At 47.6% G+C, this 21,717-nt stretch overlaps 1 protein-coding gene across 1 annotated transcript in view; it reads right to left on the bottom strand.

The window, feature by feature from the left end:
* LOC140191855 (uncharacterized) overlaps nucleotides 1-13,689 on the bottom strand; it is a 135,699-nt gene extending 122,010 nt beyond the window's left edge. Inside the window, exon 1 of the mRNA XM_072249648.1 lies at nucleotides 13,534-13,689. Within this exon, the coding sequence (XP_072105749.1) occupies nucleotides 13,534-13,689 (156 nt within the window). The remainder of the gene's footprint in view (nucleotides 1-13,533) is intronic.
* Between the last annotated feature and the right edge of the window lie 8,028 nt (nucleotides 13,690-21,717).

Genomic DNA, 21,717 nt, shown 5'->3' with positions numbered 1-21,717 from the left:
ACTCCCAAGTCCCTCTGCACAACAGCATGTTGCAACCTTTCACCATTTAAATAATAATCTGCTCTTCCATTATTCCTTCCAAAGTGGATGATCTCGCTTTTACCAACATTGTATTCCATCTGCCAGACCTTGGCCCACTCACTTAACCTATCTACATTCCTCTGCAGACTCTCCACATCCTCTGTACAATTTGCTTTTCCATGCAGTTTAGTGTCAACAGCAAATTTTGCTAAGCTACACTCAGTCCCCTCTTCCAAATCATCAATGTAAGTGGTAAACGGCTGTGGGCCCAGCATCCTGCAGCACCCCACTCACCACTGACTGCCAACTGGAGAAACACCCATTTAGACCAACTCTCTGCCTTCTATTGGTTAACCAATCCACTATCTATGCCAATACACTTCCTCCGACTCCATGCATCCGTACCTTATTTATAAGTCTCTTGTGTGGCACCTTATCGAACGCCTTCTGGAAATTCGAGTATATGACAGCCACATGTTCCCCTCTATCCACTGCGCTCATTATGTTATCAAAGAACTCCAGTAAGTTTGTCAAACAGGACCTGCCCTTTCTGAATTCATGCTGTGTCTGTCTAATGGAACCCCTCCTTTCTAAATGTCTCGCTATTTCTTCCTTAATGACAGCTTCAAGCATTTCCCTGACTACAGATGTCAAGCTAGCTGGCCTATAGTTGCCCGTCTTTTGACTACATCCTTTTTTAGAAAATATTTATTGTCTTCCAATCTGCCAGGACCTGCCCAGGGTCTAGAGAGTTTTGATAAATGATTACCAATGCGTCTACTATAACCTCCGCCAATTCCCTCAGCACCCTGGGATGCATCCCATCAGGACCAGGGGACTTATCTACCTCCAGACCTTCTAGTTTGCTCATCACTATCTCTATAGTAACACTGATATTATTGAGGTCCTCACCTCCCATTTCGTCCATAACATCATTCTTTGGCAAATTAGATGTGTCCTCCACTGTGAAGACTGACACAAAATAGTCGTTCAATGCCTCAGCCGTTTCCTTATCACCCAACATCAATTTCCCTTTCTCATCTTCCAAGGGACCTACATTGACTTTAGCTACCCTCTTCCACTTTACATATTTATAAAAACTTTTGCTATCAGTTTTTATATTTTATGCTAATTTATTTTCATACTCTATCTTCTCTTTTCTTATTTCTTGTTTTGTTGTTCTTTGTTGCTTTTTAAAGTTTTTCCAATCCTCCAGGCTCCCACTACCCATAGAAACATAGAAAACATAGAAGACATACAGCACAATACAGGCCCTTCGGCCCACAAAGCTGTGCCAAACATCTCCCTATCTTAGAACCACCTTGGCTTTACACATAGCCCTCTAATTTTCCTAAGCTCCATGTAGCCATCCAGGAGTCTCTTAAAAGACCCTATCGTTTCTGCCTCCACCAACCTCGCCGGCAGCCCACTCTACACACTCACCACTCTCTGTAAAAAACTTACCCCTGACATCTCCTCTGTACCTACTTACAAGCACCTTAAAACTGTGCCCTCTTGTGCTAGCCATTTCAGCCCTGGGAAAAAGCCTCTGACTATTCACATGATCAATGCCTCCCATTATCTTGTACACCTCTATAAAGTCACTTCTCATCCTCTGTTGCTCCAAGGAGAAAAGGCCGAGTTCACTCAATCTATTCTCATAAGGCATGCTCCCCATTCCAGGCAAAGTCCTTGTAAATTTCCTTTGCACCCTTTCTGTGGTTTCCACATCCTTCCTGTAGCGAGGCGACCAGAATTGAGCACAGTAGGCCAAGTGGGGTCTGACCAGGGTTCTATATAGCTGCAACATTACCTCTCGGCTCTTAAACTCAATCCCACGATTGATGAAGGCCAATGGACCGTATACCTTCTTAACTGCAGAGTCAACCTGCGTAGCAGCTTTGAGTGTCCTATGGACTCGGACCCCAAAATCCCTCTGATCCTCCACACTGCCAAGAGTCTTTCCCTTAATGCTATATTCTGCCATCATATTTAACCTACCAAAATGAACCACCTCACATTGATCTGGGTTGAACTCCATCTGCCACTTCTCAGCCCAGTTTTGCATCCTATCAATGTCCCATTGTAACCTCTGACAGCCCTCCACACTATCCACAACACACCCAACTTTTGTGTCATCAGCAAATTTACTAACCCACCCCTCCTCTTCCTCATCCAGGTCATTTATAACAATCACAAAGAGTAGGGGTCCCAGAACAGATCCCTGAGGCACATCACTGGTCACTGGCCTCCAGGCAAATATGACCCGTCTACAACCACTCTTTGCCTTCTGAGGGCAAGCCAGTTCTGGATCCACAAAGCAATGTCCCCTTGGATCCCACACCTCCTTACTTTCTCAATAAGCCTTGCATGGTGTACCTTATCAAATGCCTTGCTAAAATCCATATACGCTAAATCTACAGCTCTACCTTCATCAATGTGTTTAATCACACCCTCAGGAAATTCAATCAGGCTCTTAAGGCACAACCTGACTTTGACAAAGCCATTCCGACTACTCTTAGTCATATTATGCCTCTCCAAATGTTAATAAGTCCTACCTCTCAGAATGTTCTCCATCAACTTACCAACCACTGAAGTAAGACTCACTGGTCTATAATTTCCTCGGCTACCCCTACTCCCTTTCTTCAATAAGGGAACGACATCCGCAACCCTCCAATCCTCCAGAACCTCTCCTGTCCTCACTGATGATGCAAAGATCATTCCCAGAATCTCTTTTCTCGCTTCCCACAGTAGCCTTGGGAACATGCCATCCAGTCCCAGTGACTTATCCAACTTGATGCTTTCCAAAAGCTGCAGCACATCCTCTTCCTTAATATCTACATCCTCAAGCTTTCCTTTGAGACTTTGTACACATGAGCTTTTAATCTGATACTATCTTTTATTTCCTTAGTTATCCAAGGCTGGCTTTCCCCACATCTACTGTGCTTACTTTTGACTGGAATATAATTTTGTTGGGGACTGTGAAAAATCTCTTCGAAAGTATTCCACTGTTCCTCAACTGTCCTCCCAAATAGCCTGTTCTCCCAATCCACATTAGCCAACTCCTCCCTCATCCTGTTGCAGTCTCCCTTGTTCAAGCATAATACACTAGTTTTAGATCTAACTATTTCATCCTCCATCTGTATGCGAAATTCAATCATACTATTATCACTCTTTCCAAAAGGATCCCTGACTATAAGATCGTTAATCTTACCTGTCCCAGTGCACAGGACTATTTCTAAGAAAGCACTCCCCCTTGTAGGTTCACTAACATGCTGCTCAAGAATGCCAGCACGGATGCATTCTATGCAGTCCTCCTCAAGACTTCCCTGACCAACCTGATTCAGTGAATCTATGTGGAAGTTAAAATCCCCCATGACAACTGCTATTCCGTTCTGACAAGCCGCAGTTATTTCTTGGTTAATTGCCTCTGCCACTGCAATGTTTTTATTAGGTGGCCTATAGACAACACCCACCAGTGATTTTTTCCCTTTACTATTCTTAATCTCTACCCAGATGGACTCAACATTCTGCTCCATAGATCTTATTTCGTCTCTCACAATCACCCTGATCTCTTCCTCAATTCAGAGCGCCACCCCCCTCGTTTGCCTTCCTGCCTATCTTTCCGTATTACCTGATAGCCTTGGATATTTAATTCCTAGTCATCTCCACCTTGCAACCTCGTTTCTGTAATGGCCACTAAATCATATATAAGACCATAAGACAAAGGAGCAGAAGTTGGCCATTCGGCCCATCGAGTCTGCTCTGCCATTTTATCATGAGCTGATCCATTCTCCCATTTAGTCCCTCTCCCCCACCTTCTCACCATAACCTTTGATGCCCTGGCTACTCAGATACCTATCAATCTCTGCCTTAAATACACCCAATGACTTGGCCTCCACTGCCGCCCGTGGCAACAAATTCCATAGATTCACCACCCTCTAGCTAAAAAAATTTCTTCGCAGCTCTGTTCTGAATGGGCGCCCTTCAATCCTTAAGTCATGCCCTCTCGTACTAGACTCCCCTATCATGGGAAACAACTTTGCCACATCCACTCTGTCCATGCCTTTCCACATTCGAAATGTTTCTGTGAGATCCCCCCTCATTCTTCTAAACTCCAAGGAATACAGTCCAAGAGTGGACAAACGTTCCTCATATGTTAACCCTCTCATTCCCAGAATCATTCTAGTGAATCTTCTCTCGACCCTCTCCAACGTCAGCACATCCTTTCTTAAACAAGGAGACCAAAACTGCCCACAGTACTCCAAGTGAGGTCTCACCAGCGCCTTATAGAGCCTCAACATCACATCCCTGCTCCTATACTCTATTCCTCTAGAAATGAATGCCAACATTGCATTTCCCTTCTTCACCACCGACTCAACCTGGAGGTTAACCTTAAGGGTATCCTCTACGAGGACTCCCAAGTCCCGTTGCATCTCAGAACTTTGAATTCTCTCCCCATTTAAATAATAGTCTGCCCGTTTATTTCTTCTGCCAAAGTGCATAACCATACACTTTCCAACATTATATTTCATTTGCCATTTCTTTGCCCATTCTTCCAATCTATCCAAGTCTCTCTGCAGACTCTCTGTTTCCTCAGCACTACCGGCCCCTCCACCTATCTTCGTATCATCATGGCCACAAACTTAGCCACAAAGCCATCTATTCCATAATCCAAATTGTTGATGTACAATGTAAAAAGAAGTGGCCCCAACATGGACCCCTGTGGAACACCACTGGTAACCGGCAGCCAACCAGAATAGGATCCCTTTATTCCCACTCTCTGTTTCCTGCCAATCAGCCAACGCTCTATCCACGTATGTAACTTTCCCGTAATTCCATGGGCTCTTATCTTGTTAAGTAGCCTCATGTGTGGCACCTTGTCAAAGGCGTTCTGAAAATCCAAATATACAACATCCACTGCATCTCCCTTGTCTAGCCTACTTGTAATTTCCTCAAAAAATTGTAATAGGTTTGTCAGGCAGGATTTTCCTTTAAGGAATATATGCAGAGTTCTGCCTATCTTGTCATATGCCTCCAGGTACTCTGTAACCTCATCCTTGACAATCGACTCCAAAAACCTCCCAACCACCGATGTCAAGCTAACAGGTCTATAATTTCCTTTTTGCTTCCTTGCCCCCTTCTTAAATAGCGGAGTGACATTTGCAATCTTCCAGTCCTCCGGAACCATGCCAGAATCTATCGACTTTTGAAAGATCATCGCTAATGCCTCCACAATCTCCACAGCTACTTCCTTCAGAACACGAGGGTGCATTCCATCTGGTCTGGGAGATTTATCTATCTTTAGACTATTCAGCTTCCTGAGTACTTTCTCTGTCGTAATTGTGACTGCGCACACTTCTCTTCTCTACCACCCTTGAGTGTCCGGTATACTGCTGATATCTTCCTCAGTGAAGACTGATGCAAAATACTCATTCAGTTCCTCTGCCATCTCCTTACCTCCCATTACAATTTCTCCAGCATCATTTTCTATCAGTCCTATATCTACTCTCACCTGTCTTTTAGTCTTTACATACTTGAAAAAGCTTTTAGTATCCTCTTTGATATTATTTGCTAGCTTCCTTCCATAGTTAATCTTTTCCCTCTTAATGACCTTCTTTGTTTCCTTTTGTAAGCTCTTAAAAACTTCCCAATCCTCTGTCTTCCCACTAATTTTTGCTTCCTTGTATGCCCTCTCCTTTGCTTTAACTTTGGCTTTGACTTCTCTCGTCAGCCACGGTTGCATCCTTTTTCCATTCGAAAATTACTTCTTTTTTGTAGTATACCTGTCTTGCATCTTCCTCACTTCTCGCAGAAACTCCAGCCACTGCTGCTCTGCCGTCCTTCCCACCAGTGTCCCTTTCCAGTCAACTTTGGCCAGTTCCTCTCTCATGCCACTATAATTTCCTTTACTCCACTGAAAGACCCACACATCAGATTTCGGCTTCTCTTTTTCAAATTTCACAGTGAATTCAATCATGTTATGATCACTGCCTCCTAAGGGTTCCTTCACCTCAATCTCTCTAATCACCTCCGGTTCATTACACAATACCCAATCCAGTACAGCCAATGCCCTAGTGGGCTCAACAACAAGCTGTTCTAAAAAACCATCTCGCAGACATTCTACAAATTCTCTCTCTTGAGATCCAGTGCCAACCTGTTTTCCCAATCCACTCGCATGTTAAAATCCCCCACAATTATCATAACACTGCCCTTCTGACAAGCCTTTTCTATTTCCTGTTGTAATCCGCAGTCCACTTCACTGCAGCTGTTTGGAGGCCTATAAATAACTGCCATCAGGGTCCTTTTACTCCTGCGATTTTTTAGCTCAACCCATAAAGATTCTGCACCTTCCAATCCTATATCATCTCTTTCTAATGATTTAATATCATTTCTTACCAATAAAGCCACGCCTCCCCCCCTGCCTACCTTCCTATCCTTCCGATACAGCGTGTATCCTTGGACGTTCAGCTCCCAGAGACATGCATCCTTTAGCCGCGTCTCAGTGATGGCCACAATATCATACCTGCCAATCTGTAGCTGTACGACAAGATCATCCACCTTATTCCTTATGCTGTGTGCATTTAAATATAACACCTTAAGACCAGTATTTGGTACTTTTCGCTTTAATTTCGCTGCAACTCTATTGCACTGCAACTCATCCCAATGGCTACAAATTTGCCCCATCACCTGCCTGTCTTTCCTGACATCTTTACTGCTCACTATCTTAGATTTATTTCTGTTTTCCCTTCCTCTGCTCTATCATTCCAGTTCCCATCCCCCTGCCAAATTAGTTTAAACACTCCCTAACAGATCTATTAAACTTTCCCGCCAGGATATTGGTCTCCTTCGGGTTCAGGTGTAACCTGTCCATTTTGAACAGGTCACACTTCCCCAGAAGAGATCCCAATTATCCAAGAATCTGAAGCCCTGCCCCCTTCACCAGTCTCTCAGCCACGCATTCATCTGCCTGATCCTACTATTCTTGCCCTCGCTAGCACGTGGCACAGGTAGCAATCCCGAGATCACTACACTGGAGGTCCTACTCCTCAGCTTCCTTCCTAATTCCCAGAAATCTCTCTTCAGGACCTCCTCCTTTGTCCTGTCTATGTCATTGGTACCAACATGTACCAAGACAGCTGGCTGCTCGCCCTCTCCCTTCAGAATATTCTGGACCCGATCTGAGACATCCCGTACCCTGGCACCTGGGAGGCAACACACCATGCGGGTATCTCCATCAGGCTCACAGAATCTCCTGTCCGTTCCCCTGACTATGGAATCCCTCACGACTACCGTATTCCTCTTCTCCCTCCTTCTCTCCTGCACAACAGCACCAGGCTCAGTGCCAGAGACCCAGTCACCGTGGGCGTCCCTCGTCAGGTCATCCCCCTCAACAGCATCCAGAACAAGATATTTGTTGCTGAGGGGGACAGCCACAGGTGTGCTGTCCATTATCCGGGCATTTTCCTTCCCTCTCCTGACAGTCATCCAATTTTCCGACCCCTGTAGTCCAGGAATAACTACCTCCCTGTAGCTCCTGTCTATCACCTCTTCACTTTCCCTGATAAGCAGTAGGTCATCAAGCTGCAGCTCCAGATCCCTAACACGGTCTCTGAGGAGCTGCATCTCGGTGCACCTGGTGCAGTTGTGGCCATCGGGGAGGCTGGAGGTCTCCCAGGATTCCCACATCTGACACCCTGAACAAAGCACTAACCCTGCAGGCATGCTACCTAATTCTACAGGAATGAAACAGGAAAAATAAGTCTACTCACTCACTTACCTCGCCAAACAGATGAACTTTTTAAACCATTAGCTCATACCGTCAGCTGTGCCTTGGTACTGATCTGTGCCACAACTTCACTAACAGTGAATACGTTTCAACCATCAGGAAGGAGGTACAGGAGCCTCAGGACCCACACCACCAGGTTCAGGAACAGTTATTACCCCTCAACCATCAGGAAGGAGGTACAGGAGCCTCAGGACCCACAGCACCAGGTTCAGGAACAGTTATTACCCCTCAACCATCAGGAAGGAGGTACAGAACCCTCAGGACCCACACCACCAGGTTCAGAAAAAGTTAATATCCTCTCAATCATCATGAAAGAGGTACAGGAGCATCAGGAAATACACCACCAGGTTCAGGAACAGTTAATATTCGCTCATACATCGGGAAGGAGAGATAGGGGCCTGAGGACCCACACCACCAGGTTCAGGAACAGTTATTACCCCCTCAACCATCAGGGAAGAGGTACCGGAGCCTCAGGTCCCACATCAACAGTTTCAGGAACAGTTAGTACAACTCAACCATCAGGAAGGAGGTACAGGAGCCTCAGGTCCCACATCAACAGGTTCAGGAACAGTTAGTACAACTCAACCATCAGGAAGGAGGTACAGGAGCCTCCAGAACCACAACACCAGGTTCTAGAACAATTATTACCCCTCAGCTATCAGGAAAGAGGTGCAGGAGCCTCAGGTCCCAGACAACCAGGTTCAGGAACAGTTATTACCCCTCAACCATCAGGAGGGAGGTACAGGAGACTCAGGTCCCACAGCACCAGGTTCAGGAACATTTATTACCACTTAACCATCAGGAAGGAGGTACAGTAGCCTCAGGTCCCACAGCACCAGGTTCAGGAACATTTATTACCACTTAACCATCAGGAAGGAGGTACAGGAGTCTCAATACAACCTCAGTAGAATGTGGTAAGGATGGGGGGTGGGAGATGGACTTTTCTCAGCCTTCGCAGAATGTAGTGACGCTTCTCGGCTTTCTTTGCCACGGAGCTCATATGGAGGTACCAGCTGAGATTCTCCGCCAGGTGAACACCAGAAATTTGGTGCTCTTAACAATCTCCATGGAGGAGTTTACCACCATGTTCAGGAACAGTTATTACCCCTCAACCATCAGGGTGAAGGTACAGGAGCCTTAGGACCCACACCACCAGGTTTAGGAACAGTTATTACCCCTCAACCATCAGGAAGGAGGTACGGGAGTCTCAGGACCCACACCACCAGGTTTAGGAACAGTTATCACCCCTCAACCATCAGGAAGGAGGTACAGGAGCCTCAGGACCCACACCACCAGGTTCAGGAACAGTTATTACCCCTCAACCATCAGGAAGGAGGTACAGTAGCCTCAGGACCCACACCGCCGGGTTCAGGAACAGTTATTACACCTCAACCATCAGGAAGGAGGTACAGGCTCTCAATACAACCTCAGTAGAATGTGTTAAGGATGGGGGGTGGGAGATGGACTTTTCTCAGCCTTCGCAGAATGTAGTGACACTTCTCGGCTTTCTTTGCCATGGAGTTCATGTTGAGGTACCAGCTGAGATTCTCCACCAGGTGAACACCAAAAAATTTGGTGCTCTTAACGATCTCCATGGAGGAGTTTACCACCAGGTTCAGGAAAGGTTATTACCCCATCAACCATCAAGAAGGAAGGACTGAAACCTCAAGACCTAATGCACCATGTTCTGGAACAGTTATTACCCCTCAACCATCAGGGTGAAGGTACAGGAGCCTTGGGTCCCAGACCACCAGGTTCAGGAACAGTTATTACCCCTCAAACATCAGGAAGGAGGTACACCACCAGGTACTAAAACAGTTATGACCTTCCAACAATCAGGAATTAGGTACAGAAGCCACAGGACCCACACCACCAGGTTCAGGAAAATTTATTACCACTCAACCATCAGGAAGGAGGTACAAGAGCCTCAGGACTCACACCACCAGGTTCAGGAACAGTTATTACCCCCTCAACCATCAGGAAGGAGGTACAGGAGCCTCAGGACCCACACCACCAGTTTCAGGAACAGTTACCACCCCTCAACCATCAGGAAGGAGGTACAGGAGCCTCAGGACCCACACCACCAGTTTCAGGAACAGTTATTACCCCTCAACCATCAGGAAGGAGGTACAGGAGCCTCAGGACCCACACCACCAGGTTCAGGAACAGTTATTACCCCTCAACCATCAGGAAGGAGGTTCAGGAGCCTCTGAACCTTTGAAACTATTTAGTTCTTCTCAAGTGCTTATTTATCACACTTAATTACGTGAGCTACGTTCACAGAAGCCTTCAGTATGAATTCCAGATGCATTTCAAATGCAAAAGCAAGGGTGTAATGTTGAGGGTTTATAAGGCAGTGGCGATGCCTCACTTGGAGTATTGTGGGCAGTGCTGGGGCCTTTATCGTAGAAAGGAGGTACAGGCATTGCAGAGGGTTCAGTGGAGGTTCCCGGATGTGAATCCGGGGTGGAAAGGCTTATCATCTTAATGCTCTGGGCCTGTACTCGTTGGAATTCAGAAGAATGAAGGAGGTGGTGGGTGGTCTCTCACTGAAACCTATAGAATGTTGAAAGGCCTCGATAGAGTAGGTTTGGGGAGGATGTTTCCTCAAGTGTCGTGGGGGGGGGGTTGGAGTCTAAGACCAGAGGACACAACTCAGAATAGAGGGATGTCCACTTAGAAGGGAGAGGAGGAGGAATTTCCTTGGCCAGGGAGAAGTGAATCTGTGGAACTTGTTGCCACAAGCAGCCATGGGGGCCAAGTCATTGAAAGGCAGAGATTGATAGATTCTTGATTTGTCGTGCGTGAAGGGATACGGGGAGGTGGCAGGAGATTGGGGGCCGAGAGGGGAAATGGATCAACCATGATGAAATGGTGGAGCAGACTCGATGGGCCAAATGGCCTAATTCTGCTCCTTTATCTTATGGTCTTATGGTTCGGGAATAGTTATGAACCATCAGGGCCTTGAACCAGAGGAGATGACTTCACCCAGCTTCACTCACACCAACACTGAACTGTTCCCACAACCTATGGACTCACTTTCAAGGACTCTTCGCCTCTTGCTCTCAATATTTATCATGACCGTTATCTTCTTCCTGTACAGTACTTGCATAGTTTGTTGTCTTCTGCACACTGGCAGGGCTCAATTTCAATGTTTAAGACAAGTTTGGGTAGGTACAAGGATGGGAGGGTCTGGAGGGCGAAGGACTGGGTGCAGATCGATGGGAGTGGGTGGATCAGAGCCTGGTTTAAAATCACTGGCATATGTTGTGAAATTTGTTAACTTTGAGGCAGCAGTACAATGCAGTACACGATAATATAGAAAAAAACTGAATTACAGTAATTTCATATATATATATACAAACCATATAAGTTAAATTAAATATGTAGTGTAAAAATGTAGTGAGATGGAGGTCATGGGTTCAATGTCCATTTAGAAATCGGATGGCAGAGGGGAAGAAACGCTTTCTGAATTGTTGAGTGTGTGTCTTCAGGCTCCTGTACCCCCTCCCTGATGGCAGAGGGGAAGAAGCTGTTCCTGAATCGTTGAGGGTGTGTCTTCAGGCTCCTGTACCTCCACCCTGATGGCAGAGGGGAAGGAGCTGTTCCTGAATCGTTGAGTGTGTGTCTTCAGGTTTCTGTACTTCCTACCTGATGGTAGCAACGAGAAGAAGGCATGTCTTGGGTGATGGGGGTCATAATGGCCACCACCTTTCTGAGGCACTGCTCCTTGAAGATGTCCTGGATACAACAGAGGCTGGTCCCCATTCTGGAGCTGACTAATCTCACAACTTGGCAGCTTACTTCGATCCTATAGGGTAGCGCACCACCCCACTAAGCCCCCCGCCATACCAGACGGTGATACAGACATTTAGAACTCTCTCCATGGTACATCTGTAGAAACTTTCAAGTGTTTTAGGTGACATAGCAAATCTCTTCAAACTCCTAATGAAGTATAGTCACTGTCTTGCCTTCTCTATAGCTGCATCAATATGCTGGGACCAGGTTAGATCCTCAGTGATCTTGACACCCAGGAACTTGAAATTGCGCACCCTCTCCATTTCTGATCCCTCTATGAGGATCGGTATGTGTTCCTTCATCTTATCCTCCCTGAAGTCCACAATCAGCTCTTTCATCTTACTGACATTGAGTGCAAGGTTGTTGCTACAACACCACTCAACTAGCTAGTCTATCTTGCTCCTGTGCACCCTCTCATCACCATCTGAGATTCTACCAACAATGCTTGTACCATCAGCAAATTTATTGATGGTATTTGGCTGTTCCTAGCCACACAGTCGTGGTTGTAGAGAGAGTAGAGCAGTGGGCTAAGCACACACCCTTGAGGTGCGCCAGTGTTGATTGTCGGTGAGGAGCAGATGTTATCACCAATCTGCACAGATTGTAGTCTTCCGGTGGGAAGCTGAGGATCCACTTACAGAGGGAGATACAGAGGCCCAGGTTCTGTAGCTTTTTGCTCAGAACTGTAGGAATGATGGTGTTAAACACTGAGCTGTAGTCAATAAACAGCATCCTGACATAGGTATTTGTATTGCCCAGGTGATCCAAGGTTAGTAAAGAGCCAATGAGATCAGATCCACCATAGAACTATTGTGGCAATCAGCAAATTGCAGTGGGTCTGGGTCCAGGTCCTTGCTGAGACAGGAGTTGATTTTAGCCATGACCAACCTCTCAATGCATTTCATCACCATAGATGTGAGTGCTACTGGGCGACAGTCATTAAGGCAGCTCACCCTGCTCTTCTGGGGCACTGGTATAATTGTTGCCCTTTTGAAGTAGGTGGGAACTTCCAACTGTAGCAATGAGAGACTGAAAGTGTCTTTAATCACCCCCGCCAGTTGGTTGGCACAAGTTTTCAGAGCCTCCATCGGGGCCTGACTCCCGGAGGGTTCACCATCCTGACATCAGCCTCCAAGACAGAGATCACAGGGTCACTGGGTGCAGCAGGGACCCACAGAGCTCCAGTTGCATTCTCCTTTTCAAGGCAGGCACGGAAGGTGTTGAGTTCATCTTGCAGTGAAGCATCGCTGCCATTCATGTGACTGGGTTTTGCTTTGTAAGAGATAGTGTCCTGCAAACTCTACCAGAGTTGACGCGCATCCAATGTCACCTCCAACCTCCCTTGGAATTGTTTCTTTGCCCTTGAAATAGCCCCCTGCAATCCCCAGCTGGGTTTCTTGCACAGACCTGGGTCACCAGACTTGAATGCCGCAGATTTAGCCCTCAGTAGACTACAAAGCTCCTGGCTCATCCACGCCTTTTGGTTTGTGAAGGTACAGTAAGTTTTTGTAGGCGCACACTCATTCACACAGCTGGTGAATGAAGTCGGTAACAACTGCAGCATACTCATCCAGGTTTGAAGATGAATCCCTGGTTACAGTTCAAAGCAGTCCTGTAGGTGCTCCTGTGCTTCCCTTGTCCAAACCTTCTTGGTCCTCACTGCTGGTGCCTTCAGTCTCTGCCTATACTCAGGGAGTAGAAGTACAGCCAGGTGATCAGACTTCCCAAAATGAGGGTGTGGGATAGCACGGTGTGCAGTCTTGATGGCACTTCTGATCTTAGTATAACAGTGACCCGGTGTGTTGTTTCCTCTGGCACCACAAGTGATTTGTCGATGATAATCGTTTGGAGGACTTTTTTTTCAAGCTGGCCTGGTTAAAATCCCTCAAGATGGCGGGGAAGTCATGGGATGTGCTGTTTCATGCCTGTTGATCACATTTCAGAGTTCCTCTGGAGCCTGCTTGGCCGTGCGCCTGCGGCAGGATGTGCCCTGCTACCGAGAAGATGGCCAGAATCTCCCGCGGCGGGTAAGCAGGGCGGCACTTGATCGCGGGCTCAGGTGAACAGGGCTCGGACAACATCGCCAACATTTCAACTCCATCTTCGGCTTCGAAGGACTCGGCAGTCCGAGCTTAGCGGTGTGTTGAGGAGCCGTCAATCTGAGTCGCTGTGTCTGGAACAAAACGGGTTAGCCAGGATTCCGTGAAGCAAAGGCCCTCATGTCCCTCTGGTTCAGCACCCTAACCCTGAGATCGTCAATTTTATTTGCCGGAGGCGGTATGTTTGCCAGGAAGGTGGTCGCCAATGGGGGTCAGAAAGCCTCGTTTTCTTAAGACGCACTTTTTAGCCCAGCGTGGCAACTTCCCTTACCCCGCCGCCGAAGCCCGATCTACCTCCGTCGTTTTTTGAGTCGCGACAGGTCGTTTAATCGCATTAATACGTGGTCACCAGCTGTCCGGACCCTTCGGTGCGGCTGTGGTTCTCGGCTGTCGTGGACAGAAACGGGAATCCCTGATGGCATCGATCAGAGTCGTTCGCACGAGTTGCCTTTATCGACGGTGGCCTGGAAGTGAAAAAGAAAAACAGGTTGGCACAGACTAGATGGGCTGAAGAGCCTGTTCCTGTGCTATGACTCTATCACCACGACGACCACTCATCTCCCTTATCCCACCCTGGCCACCTCCCCATAAGAAAATTGTTGCCTTTTGACACTTTATTTACTGTCTTTCGAGCCAACAGTAATTCTCCCTCTGCTCCAAAGAGGAAAATAAAACAGCTTCCTCTAGAAGAATTACAGACATTTTTAATGAGAAAATAAAAGCGAATGTAAAGGTTTCAGCACATTTTTACAGGGCCCAGCTCCTTTTATTGGGAGACCCACTCATCCATCATGTCAGCTTGCGAACTCAATAAATTTTATTGCCCGGCCGAACTGTGTGACTGTAAACCCTCGCTCGAGTGAGGATTTGAGTGCGTCAGATGGTCGGGTAATGGAAACCCAGGTATCAGCTCGCTAAACTCGAGTTCAGGCATAATTGCTGCCCGACCATGCACATGGATTCTGCCAAACGCAACAACGTTTCTCCAGGTCTAAGTTAAAAAGGTCCGCGATTTAAGCATTCCCACAGCCGATGGTCTCTTCATCGTCGCGTGTTCTCAATAATTATTGCTTATTTATCTATAATTGTTATTTCTTTTTGTTTTTGCACCATTCTGTTGCCTTCTGCGCTCCGGTCGAACGCCCGGGCTGGTGCGGCTTTTCGTTGATTCTGTCACAGTTATTACTCTATCACGGATTTATCCAGCGTGCCCCGCAAGGAGGTGTCAAAGCGGTTGCGGTGACACGGTCTAGCGCGGTAGTGTGGCCGGTCGTGCTTCCCTCCCCGCCGGCGAGCAGTCCGGCGAAAAGGAGAGCTGAATGTGCAGGTCCCTCCCCGCCGGTACATAGCCCCGCCAACGCGTGGAGCACACGCGGGAACAGAACTCCTTTCGGGCTCGGGCTGAACTACAGAGGAGGTCTGGCCCTCTGGCACCCCGTAGCACGCCAGACCCACCGGGGTGTAGACACACCCTGGTGCTCCTGAACCAGATCCCCCACCTTGTGGGTAAACAGCCCCACTGTCCTATGGGCAGCCTCGGGAGAGACAAAGGCTACCGGAGTAAAACCCAGACAGCAAACCCGGAGTGGAGCCCCTAAAGCGGCTGGAGGTCATTGAACATCCTTCCAGCAGCTCCTGCAGCCAAGATGGTGCCGAACGTATTGCTTCATAAGCTTTCCTTTGGGCTACACTGGTGAGGCTGAGAGGGGGATCTTGATGACTGGGGCATCTCAGGATCTCCAGACCTTCCACCCATTGTCCTTCCAGACCGATGGATGCCAACCAACCACAAGAAGATGAATCTTGTGTGCATGTGTGTTTCCTTTCCAGGGCACTAACCTTGACATTTCTTTAACATTTGACTGTTTTCATGAGGCCTAGTTGCTAGCTTGACACTCAACCCAGCACGGATGGAAAGTGTGCAAGGTGCCAGGCCGGATTCGAACCCGGCTCCACTCGCCACGAAGTCCGGTGCGGATGCCACTGCACCATCTGGTTTGACATATATGTCCTCTGACAGTAAATTTACCTTGAACTTTGGAAACCCAGTACCAACCATCACACCCAGCACGCAGCACAGATAGCTACAACTGCAGAAAAAGATAGAGTCACAAAAGTAACATTAGCATAAGTCCCTGAGTGGCATGGGATGTTGTCCTGGAGCCATGTTTCTGTAAGAACAAGCACACAGCAGCTCCCCATCTCGCACTGGGTCAGCCTCAGACAAGGGCAAACAACAGGAATTCTGCAGATGCTGGAAATTCAAGCAACACACATCAAAGTTGCTGGTGAACGCAGCAGGCCAGACAGCATCTCTAGGAAGAGGTGCAGTCGACGTTTCAGGCCGAGACCCTTCATCAGGACTAACTGAAGGAAGAGTGAGTAAGGGATTTGAAAGTTGGAGGGGGAGGGGGAGATCCAAAATGATAGGAGAAGACAGGAGAGGGAGGGATGGAGCCAAGAGCTGGACAGGTGATAGACAAAAGGGATACGAGAGGATCATGGGACAGGAGGTCTGGGAAGAAAGACGGGGTTGGGGACCCAGAGGATGGGCAAGGGGTATATTCAGAGGGACAGAGGGAGAAAAAGGAGAGAGAGAGAAAGAATGTGTGTATAAAAATAAGTAACAAGGGCAATCCAGCTTGGCTTACACTGAGCAAACACCAGAGAGCAGCACAGACGGGCGAGGTTAGTTCATGTCAATCAACCTATCATGCTTGCTAATCAGGCAGCAGCCTGGCAAATCTCCTCTGCCCTCTCTTCAAATCCTTCCCACAATGAGGTGACCCAGAACGTCAGTTGCGTCTCATTTTGTCCAATAACTTGCGTTCTGAATATCTGACCTGGCACTTCGGAACGTATATTTTACCCTGGTACTGATGACATGCTCTCTCTGTGATCTCCACATGGGATTTTGTTTGTGTTTAAGCCCAGCCTAATCACAGGACAAATTAAAATGACTAATTAGCCTGCCAACCGGTACGTCTTTGGCATGTGGAGGAAACCAGAGCCCCCGGAGGAAACCCACACACTCCCTACGGACAGCCCCGGAATTGAAATCTGAATTCGGATGCATCGCGCTAACCTCTAAGCTACCTGGACTTCTGGTTGACCTGCAACCTGCTCCCAGTCGCACCGTGGTCTTCGGGTCAGTCGAACCCTCGGACTTTGAGCCTTGTGTGCTTTCAGAAACCTGTCGGCCCGTAACCAGCGATAGGAGTTCCTGATTACATTCAGCGTCATAGTGCAGCTGTGTGCTTGAGCTCTGCGGCTTGCGGGGTGGGGGGGGGGTTCCTCATCCAGGGTCCTCATTCGTCTTCAGTGGCGAGTCCCACCCTTGATACCGAAGATAACAGCCTGCAAGTCATTCAGAAGTTCAAGACCTGATGGCCAAAGTCTGGGTCTGTCAGTCTCTGTGAATCCGATGAGGAAGTCAAAGGTCTAATGTCTGCACGTCTGAGTCTACCGCAGGGCTGGAGGCCTGTTCTGGGGTTAGAGGATTGTGTGTGTGTGTGTGGGGGGGGGTAGGGGGTTGGACTGAAAGCAGGGAGGTAAGGGCCTTATTTTTGCCATTATTGTTGGTGTTGCTGTTCTTCTTTGAATCTGTTGGGCTGCCCCCACAATATCTTTGGATGTGCTGGCTGTTCATGCAGACCACACATCTCATTGTATGTTTTGATGAACGAACCTGAATCTGAATCTGAAACTGGCCCTCAACCTGAACCTCACCCTCAACATGAATCTGGATCTGGACCTGGACCTGGACCTGGCCATCTGGCCCTACAAGTCTGCTCCGCCATTCAATCACGGCTGATTCTTTTTTTTTCCTCCTCATCCCCAGTTCCTGGCCTTTTCCCCATAACCTTTGATGCCATGTCCAATCAAGAACCTATCAATCTCTGCCTTAAATACACCCAACGACCTGGCCTCCACAGCTGCATGTTGCAATAAATTCCACAGATTCACCACCCTCTGGCTAAAGAAAATTCTCTACATCTCTGTTTTATATGGACGCCCCTTTATCCTGAAGCTGTGCCCTCTTGTCCTAGACTCTCTCACCACGGGAAACATCCTTTCCACATCTTAACCACAAAATATTCTGCAGATCCTGACGAAGGGGTCCGGCCTGAAACGTTGACTGATCGTTTCCATGGATGCTGCCCGACCTGCTGAGTCCCTCCAGCTTATTGTGAGTGTTCCTTTCCACATCTACTCTGTCTAGGCCTTTCAACATTCAAAAGGTTTCAATGAGATCCCCCCTCATCCTTCTGAACTCCAGTGAGTACAGACCCAGAGCCATCAAATGTTCCTCGTTTGGTAACCCTTTCATTCCTGGAATCATCCTTGTGAACCTCCTCTGGACCCTCTCCAATGCCAGCACATCTTTTCTAAGATGAGGGGCCCAAAACTGTTCCCAACACTCAAGGTGAGGCCTCACCAGTGCCTTATAAAGCCTCAGCATCACATCCCTGCTCTTGTATTCTAGACCTCTTGAAATGAATGCCAACATTGCATTTGCCTTCCTCACCACTGACTCAACCTGCAAATTAACCTTCAGGGTGTTCTGCACAAGGACTCCCAAGACCCTCTGCATCTCAAATTCCTGGATTTTTTTCCCTGTTTAGAAAATAGTCCGCACATTTATTTCTTCTACCAAAGTCCATGACCGTGCATTTTCCAACATTGTGTTTCATTTGCCACTTTCTTTGCCATTCTCCTAATCTATCTAAATCCTTCTGCATCCTACCTGTTTCCTCAAGACTACCTGCCCCTCCACCAATCTTCGTGTAATCTGCAAACTTGGCAACAAAGCCATCTATTCCATCATCTAAATCATTCATATACAGCATAAAAGGAAGTGGTCCTAACACTGATCCCTGTGGAACACCACTCGTCACTGGCAGCCAACCAGGAAAGGATCCTTTTATTCCCACTCGCTGCCTCCTACCAATCGGCCAATGCTCTGACCATGCCAATAACTTTCCTGTAATACCATGGGCTCTTAACGATAAGCAGCCTCATGTTTGGCACCTTGTCAAAGGCCTCCTGAAAGTCCAAATATACAATGTCCACTGCATCCTCTTTATCTATCCTACTTGTAATCTCCTCAAAGAATTCCTACCAGGCAGGATTTTCCCTGAAGGAAATCATGCTGAAGGATCGATTCCCTGAAGGAATCTGGAACTGGAACTGGACCTGGACTTGAGCTGGTTGGCTCACTCAGCTCTTTAAATGATGCCCTTTACTAGCTGGTGTGGCTTCTATGCAACTCTGACCCAGGTTACAGGATTAATTTATGAGCCCAGGTTGCCAGGGCTCAGTCTGGATGTCTTTGAGTTTATAGAAAACTAATTAAAATGTTTAGAATGGTTTAAATATTTAATAAGGTTGATAAATGGCAGCGATTCCCTCTGATGGCAGAGTCCAGGACAAAGGAGCCTGCCTCATAAGCATCACCTTGCAGCACAGAAAGTGGCCATTCAGTCTATTGGGTTAATACTGGCTCAAAGAATACTGGCCCAGTCTGTCACTAATTTCCCTGTAACGTATGCTCCCCACATTTCCTGTATTTAAAGCGTCTGCCTTTATTTAATCGTTTATCTGTTTGTTTCTTAATTTATTTGTTATCTATCTCTCTCTATCTTTCTATCTTTCTTTCTGTCTATCTATCTTTCTGTTTATCTAACAGTGCGTCGATGCTCTCGTCTCTCGCTGTTGCGAGAGCGACCTCTCTCGCACTTACAGCTAAACGAAGCAACGTTCCTCAGAGCCCCATCCGAGATACTGAAAGTGCTGGGTTATGGACTGTAATTTTCAATGGACTCTAGATCAAGGTCTCTTTTGTGGGGGAGGCAGGGGGTTTGCTGTTGCTTGCCTGGTGGAGTATGGGCAGGGGTGGGGGGTGGGGGGTTTCAGTGCTCTGCTGGCACGAGTGGGGACTGGGTTGATGCTTCTTTCTGCCTCTTGTGTGAGGGTGAGGGGAGGGAAGGCTTCAGGGCTACAGTGTTTCTATCATTCATTCTGCGGGGTTTCTTGTTTTGTGGACGTCTGTGAACAGTACGAATTTCAGGCTGTACATTCTCCGGTATTAAACAAACTTTGGAACCTGTTGACTTTGAAGTGTTGCTGTATATTGAGTGCCATAGTTTCTGTAACTCAGGCTGGCTGAGATACCTGGCTGGAAGTGCCATTCACTGCAGACTGGCACTTCCATTGTATCCTGGATAATGGATGACCCGACTAGCAGACCACAGTGTGTGCGGTTTCAGAGCCATATGTCAGACACGGCTATAAGCAGCACTGGGGTCCCACAGGGGACTGTATCGGCTCCCTTCCTGTGCACCCTGTATACCTCAGACTTTAGATACAACACTGAGTCATGTCATCTGCAGAAATTCTCTGGTGACTCAGCAATAGCCGGGTGTGTAAAGGGAGTACGAGAGGATGAATACAGGGTCCTGGTGGAGGACTTTGTCAAATGGTGCTAGCTGAATCATCTGCAGCTCAACATCAGTACGACAAAGGAGATGGTGATGGACTTTAGGAAGACAAAGCCTGCACTGCTCCCCGTTACTATTGATAGTGAGGACGTGGATGTGGTGAGGACCTACACGTACCTGGGGGTGCAGCTGGATTGAGTGGAACACCAACACAGAGGCTGTGTACAAGAAGGGCCCGAGTCACCTCTACTTCCTGAGGAGACTGAGATCCTTTGGAGTGTGCAGGCCTCTCCTTCACATGTTCAACCAGTCTGTTATCATCAGTACAATCTTCTACACGGTGGTGTGCTGGGGCAATGGCATCAACACGGGTGATGCCGACAGGCTCAATAAACTGATTAGAAAGGCTGGCTCTGTTATAGGAGTCAAACCGGACACACTGGAGGCTGTGGTGGAACAAAGGACCCTACGGAAAATCCTGGCAATTCTGGACAATGTTTCTCACCCTCTGCATGTCACCTTGGCTGAACAGAGGAGCACTTTCAGTAATAGACTGAGACAACTGTGCTGCGTCAAAGAGCGCGATATGAGGTCATTCTAACCCTCGGCCATCAGGCTCAATAATGAGTCAATCTATAGCCGGGGAAGTGATGACCCCCCCCCCCTCCTGTTAGACTGTGGTAACTTATTTTTTACTCTTTCTTACTTCTCTTCTAATATTTGTGTATGTATCTGCACACTTGTAATGCTACTGTGACCCTGTAATTTCCTTTGGGATTAATGAAGTATCTGCCTGTCTTTACTGTTTGTAAACAAAAGGCTAATGTGCTCATTCATAACCAACGCCTTCTGCCTCCCTTACAAAACCCATGAATCTGCTGCCTTCTAACAATGTGTAAGTTGACATAAAATGCATGAACGACGCACAGTTAAACATACAACAGTATTATGCGGGTAACAGGAGTACAGCCAAACGGTCCCATGTGCCAAGATGTGGTCTCGAGGAGGAACGACGGGCATTCCTTATCCTAGTGCAGCAGTGGTCCAGTGTGTTGGGACCTCTGGTGAAACAGGTTCGGTGCTGGAGATAATTGGGCAGGGTTTTCTTCAAACAGGCCTGGTCAAAATCTGCATACAGACAGAGCCTGAGGGGCAAGGCTCCAGGCATCAGGACAACTAAGAGCTGGTCATGGGAGGCAGAGGAACGGTTACTGGATTGCCTCGAGTCAGTGGACTGGGCAGAGTTCAGATCTCATCTGAGGTCCTGAATGACTACACCAGGGTTGTTACAGACTTTATCAAAACAGCAGTGGATGAACGTGTCCCCACAACATCATTCAGGGTCTCCACCCCCCATCAAGAGCCCTGGATGAACAATGAAATCTTGGAACCGGCTGAGAGCCCGATCAGAGGCCTTCAGGTCTGGAGATCAAGAATGCTACAAGGGGTGCAGGTGTGATCTCCGGAAAGCCATCTCTGAGGCGAAGTGGAGATGCCAAACCAGACTGGAATCAACAAGGGAAGCTCGGCAGCTTTTGGCAGGCTTTAAATGCCGTAACCTCCCACAAAG

This window comes from Mobula birostris, chromosome X (assembly GCF_030028105.1).
Source record: "Mobula birostris isolate sMobBir1 chromosome X, sMobBir1.hap1, whole genome shotgun sequence".
In the NCBI taxonomy this organism is placed as follows: domain Eukaryota; kingdom Metazoa; phylum Chordata; class Chondrichthyes; order Myliobatiformes; family Myliobatidae; genus Mobula; species Mobula birostris.
This window is presented reverse-complemented; position numbering and strand designations above follow the sequence as displayed.